At 41.2% G+C, this 6,000-nt stretch overlaps 1 protein-coding gene across 2 annotated transcripts in view; it reads right to left on the reverse strand.

The window, feature by feature from the left end:
• tnfaip8l3.L (TNF alpha induced protein 8 like 3 L homeolog) overlaps positions 1–3,048 on the reverse strand; it is a 41,461-nt gene extending 38,413 nt beyond the window's left edge. Inside the window, exons 1-2 of one of the 2 annotated variants that reach the window (XM_018253078.2) lie at positions 2,884–3,048; positions 275–409 (exon numbers count right to left, since the gene is read on the reverse strand). In XM_018253078.2, the coding sequence (XP_018108567.1) occupies positions 275–296 (22 nt within the window). In that variant the 5' untranslated portion in view covers positions 297–409; positions 2,884–3,048. The remainder of the gene's footprint in view (positions 1–274; positions 410–2,883) is intronic. The other variant, XR_005966343.1, reaches the window with a different exon arrangement.
• Between the last annotated feature and the right edge of the window lie 2,952 nt (positions 3,049–6,000).

Below are 6,000 nucleotides of genomic sequence, written 5' to 3' on the forward strand. Positions count from 1 at the left end.
GCTGCAGGGTATTCTGGGATATCTGCCAAAAGCCTCTCATTTAATTCATTCAAATACAATTTAGAAACATTGTATCTTTTTCTGGCTGTTCAGTGCAGGAGATGAAAGAGAAACTCTGGACATTTCAGTGAGAAACTGGGACTGGCCTGTCAAAATTGGGACTGTCCTATGAAAAATGGGACAGCTGGGAGGTATGCCTCCCCACAAGCAAAAATCCTCTTTCCCCACCCCTCATCACAATCTCCACCACCAATGCAAGCCACCACGCACATACCTTCCACATAGACCTGTACCATTAGGGTCCTGGTGGGCCAGTCTCTTCTGGTCCTTATGCTCAGTGTAATGCTGCTCCACTGCCTGCAATGTCATATGCTGCAAGAAAACCTATGCAAATCCCTCACTCCAGTGACTATATGAAGGAAAAATGAAATTGAACAAAAGTCCAAAATATCAGACCAAAAGGGAATATGATGGATTACAAGGCATTTGTTCAGTAATAATTTCTCTCCAAAGATGAAATGTGTCTTTAGGTTTCTTCAAAAACATTGATAATAATCACAAACATGCAGAATTAAAAGGTAAATTAAAGGAAGACTAAAACCAAAAAAAATATGGCTAGAAATGTTGTATCTGACATCATGAACGTACTGTACCATCCTAAAGGTTCAGCAACAGTGATATTTCTACCCTATGAAATCAGCAAACATGGGTATAGGGCAAGGCAAATACTCTGTACCACTGTCTGAGCTCCCTTTCAGCCAGGTCTATATAGACCTTAAGTTTGATAAACTTGTAAGCAGCTAGCTACTGAATCCAAACTATTTTTTTTGCAATTTCAGATCTGTGAACGAGGCAGTTCACCTTTCAACTGAATGTTAGTATAATGCAGACAGTTATATTCTAAAACAATTTGCAGCTGGTATTCATTCATTTTGATATATTGTGGTTTATGAATTAGTTATTTTTTTGTTCCGCAGCTCCCCTGTCTGCAGTTTTAGTATCTATGTGGTTGCTATGGTCCAATTCACCCTAGCAGGCAGACTGGTTTGAATGAAAGACTGGAATATGAATAGTAAGGGGTCTGATTAGAAAGAGAAGTAATAAAAAAATAACAATAAAACTGTAGCCTCACAGAGCAATGATTTTTTGGTTTCCGTGATCAGCTGTCCTCATTTGAAAGCTGGAAGGAATAATTACTAATTCTATAAAAATATAAAATTAAAAAAACTTAGTAACTGATTAGTTGCTAAAAATAGGACTGTCACAAGTGAACTTAAAGGTAAACTACCCCTTTAATGTCATTTTCTGAACATAGAAAAACTGCACAACTGAAAAAGGTGTAGTAACAAAAAATCCACACTGGCTGCCACCAAACCCAATTCTGACACATTGGTTTAAATCACAAAATGCAGTCACAACAACAATCAAGTTAATGCCTAAGTACTGAGTATACAACAACTCCAAATTTAACAAACTGGAGCAAGGCTTTGTACATATGATGTTATATGCCAGAGCTAATCCTGCTAAATGCAATTTCACTTTACTCCACTTTTGTGAATTCCCACCTAATGAATGCCCAGTGCCCAAGGTTTCACCTGCATACTAATTTATACACTAGGGCTAAACCTTAGGTAAGAGGGTTGCTTTCCAATTTTCAGTTTATGTGATCCATTCTGACAATATAATTTTGCTTTGGGCATTCCTTCTTCAAAACAAGTCCTGTAGAATACAGCCACTAACCAGGAATTGCTCCTGTTGGGAAATCAGACCAGGCAAAAATGATGTTGCTTCTTGCCCATGGCTGGGCAAATCACCCTTGGGAAATTGAAAGCCTAAGAATCATTAATTATGAGCAGAGGAGGGCTCACTGCTATATTTGTAATGGTTTAGAGAGAAACAACAGCTTTACAGCATACACAGCAATGCAATGTCTGTAACCAATCAGATAACTGATATTGCAGAAAAGTATGTTTCAACTGTTAAAAAACAACTGTACTATATGGGTATAAGGGGTTAAGCTCTTCAAAGTTCTGCAGGAGAGGATGCCCCTATAAAACATACAGAATCCAGAGTCTAGACAATAGAGTATAATGTGCTAATAAGGCACCATAGTCTGAGTACACACACTACAGACGTATCGGCTTCCAGTTACCATGTTATAAACCAGTCTGGAGTGGAGCTGTAGTCTCAGTATTAATGAGTACTGATGTCTCATATTAAAATACAGAGTTATTAAAATAACTGGGAGCATCAGTCGAGAGAAAGAAAGTTTTCAGGTACTATAAATAATCCTAAATCGTAACCCTAAAAGATGCCTGCACTTGCCACACTAGACCAATACCTTGACAGCTTGATTAGTTTTCTGCTCACTCCAAGTTAGTGGGGGACCCAGACCCAGCAAACAGGCAGCCACAGCACAGAAACATTAACCCCTCGAGTAACTGAAGGCATCACAGGGTTAGTGAGATTCCTCTGCAGTGACAGTCTAAGCAGAACATTAACCCTGCACTGACCAGACATTGGAGGATCCCCAGCTGCTGCTAGTTATTAAAGCCAAGGACAATTTCACTGAAGGTGCTAAGAAGCACAAAGCGCAAACACAAGAGCCAGTCATGGCTACACGAGACAAGTATTATAGTCTGCTAAAACTACAGAGCAATTTCCTTATACTCACTCTCCCAGTGCAATGTGAGTTAAACCTCAGTGATCTTTAACCTGTGGCTGTACAGCTATTGCTGAGCTCAGGGGGGAGGGGATGCCTGAATGTTGGGGAAGTGATTAACTAAGGGTGCAGGTAATGCCTCGTTAATTAAATGAAGTTGAACTAACTAATTAAACTAGGAATCAGTCTGACATCAGTGTGGGACAAATACACGTGATTACCTGGTGAGATCTCCCCTTCACTGAGGTCCCCTGAATCCGTATCCATGATTGGGCTCCGGCGTGTCCCTAGATCAGAGCCCCTGTCTCCAGCTGAGCTGCTCTGCCTATTGACCGCACACATTCAGCATCTCTCGGCTTCTAAGCGCTTCAGGCAGAGAGAATAGGCTGCAGCCAATCAGCGTACTTCAAATCTTTCCTGCAAAAGCCAGCTGACCAATCACAGCCTGACTTTGTGCTAGAGGGCGTGGGTAAAGCGATTTGTGCTGGTTACACGGAGAAGCGTCTCTGCAGTAACGAGTATATATTGTATATATTACACAGGCATCCAGGGGGTGAAACAAGGGAACTTCCCTAGAGTTTTCCCCTCACACAGATGGAGAGAAAGTGCCACATGTTCCCATTAATAATACTGCATCTTCACCTGCCAGGCTGCTGCTACTGCTGCCTAGTATGGAAGAATTGTGGAAATTGATGCCCACATCCAATTTTAGCGAGTTGCGAATTTTCTGGCGAAAAATTAAGTTTTTGCGAATATTTATACTATAAAATAGTCTTGCTTTATGGCGGTTATTATGGCAATTTTTACTGTGACATTTATGGCCAGAAATGCATCTTCAAAACTCATAAACTTTATTGACTGATGATTATACCATCCAACAACATCACCAGTAACACCAATCAAACATGTCTGCATCATATAAACCCTTCTGCCAATAGAATCATAGGAACAAGAAATGATACCAGGCAATCTCTTTGCTTCATAGAAATGCACAGTCTAATGTAGCCAATCACAATGAAACCAAAAAAGCGTAGAGGCTGACGAATCCTTGGACTGTGATGCCGCTGCCAATAATACGACTCTGAGCTGAAACTGCTGCTGTTGCACCAGATAGAAGCAGAAGCCAAAACATCCTGTCAGCAATAGCTAAAGATCTGTCTCCTGTCAGCAAAGAATGATGGGTAAAAAAAAACTGTATAATGGGATATTTCCTGCCCCTTGAGAATTTTCTGGCGAAAAAAATACTTTTACGCCACTACATAGGTGGCGGTAAAAGTTTGCGAATATTCTGGCGTTAATTTTGTCTTTAGAACATTTCACTGTTTAGTAAACCAGGCGTTAATGTGTACGTAGCGTTATTTTCAGCGAATGCGATAATTGGCGAACAATTATTCTTGCGCAAGAAAATTCGCAAATTTATATTTACCGCAGGTTAGTAAACTGGTGATAACATATTTGGCGAAAATTCTGTCTATATATTGTGCGAATATTTTTAACGCACTTTAGTAAACGGACCCCTTAGGGCCAAATGCAACCCTCTATTCTATCGATTTATGGACACGAGTCAAGCGCAAGAAAATGCGTCATGTTGCGTCCAAAAAAAGGGATGAAATACAAATGGAGTAAAATGCAACTCTGAACACTTATGAGTACAAGCAGGCTGAATATAATGGAATTAGTGTGTTTAGGTGCACTCAAACGTGCGTCTCAAATGCTCGTCAAATGCATAAAAAAAGTCGGTGCGTAAGAGCCCTTAAGGCCCCCATACACGGGCAGATATAAGCAGGGGTGATCCTACCCAATTTGCCGCCCTGACGGCCTTCGTTTTTGTCGCCCCCGCCTCCCCGCGGCACTCACCTTCAGCGCCAGATGGGGGTCGGTGGGGGGTCCACGTCGCTAGTGCAGAGAGTGCCTCAACTCGCCTCATTGGCGGAGCGCCCCTGGATATAAGCAGCCGACAGATTAAGTATTGCTCAATGTATGGGGCCATCTGACGGGCTTCTCCAATTGATGATTGGCCAAAAGGGTCCACAATCTGATGAGCCCAATATTGCCCACCTCAAGGTGCGCATAGGTAGAGATCCACTCGTTTGGCGACCATGTCAAACGAGCGGAACTCCATATGTATTCCCAGCTTAAGGGTGAGTCTGCTTGCATGCATGCATTTGTGTTTGTGTGCAGTAAGGTGGGAACATGGTTCTGTTTGGCTGCTGCACCAACCGAACCCACCAAATCCCAGTCTTAGCTTCTCTATATGTATTCTGTTGGGAGAAGGGTGCTTTTGTGTATATATCACTTTTGCTCTGGCTCAGTCTCTCCATCGATTGACTCCTCTGCCTATTTTATCACATGCTGAAATTTATAGAAGAAGAAATAGGAGAGTTGTTGAGGGTTTAGTTTAACAGCTGCCTGGGGGATTCAGGTGGGACTTTTATTTAAAGCAAAATGTATTGGCTGATTTGGGGTCCACTCTGCTTATAATATATAGCTAGGTGGGACTCTTGGGTACAGCCGGGCTGAATGCAATGCAAAATTATTTTTGGTATCTTCAAACTGATCAAGCAGCTACACGAGCATTGTTATCACTGCCCCAGCAGCTCCTGGGTATTCACTATGAGACCACGGAAAAGTTGGTTGTGGCCACTGTATTATGTTATATAGGTATCTAGCAGAGATGCGCTCTTTATATTTAGGAATATGTTTTAGGAGGCCATAACTGCTTTTTTCCACTGAAATTAAACTATTTTGATTGTTTCCTGCAACTAAATCCGATAAAACATATAATATTTGTTTAGCTATTGCCTGACCATTCCAATGGCAAGTTCTGCATTTTGTTCTCCTATATTAAAATTACTGTATGGAAGCTGAGAACGACTTTTGGGCCAGCATATACACTGCCTTTAAATAGTGGCACTGGCCTTGGCTGCTATTTTACCAGCTAGATCAGTTAAACACCACCAGGTTGTCAATCCTATAATCAGGCTTAGTCTACAAAAATAGGTTCCTTTTGGTTGATGAGTTTAACCTCTTCCCCTGCAAAATCTACATCTCTATTACTGTTTTGTTTGTGTAAATAGATATCAGGTCTGAATTTCATGTTCTTTATCAAGTTTCGTACTACAGGTATTGTGCTGTCCATACTGGCTGTAGAACTAGAATGATTTACAGTATCTGTTGATATTTATTTGCTATGTACCTGCAGGCTGTATAGGATATTATCATCGCCAACCTGATTTCGTTTCATTGGCCCATAATGCACCACATGTACATGCAGAGTGGAATGAAGTGAAAGCTATCATGAAATACCAACCTGATCTACAGTTGTTTATTATCCAGAA

Source organism: Xenopus laevis, chromosome 3L, assembly GCF_017654675.1.
Source record: "Xenopus laevis strain J_2021 chromosome 3L, Xenopus_laevis_v10.1, whole genome shotgun sequence".
NCBI lineage: Eukaryota > Metazoa > Chordata > Amphibia > Anura > Pipidae > Xenopus > Xenopus laevis.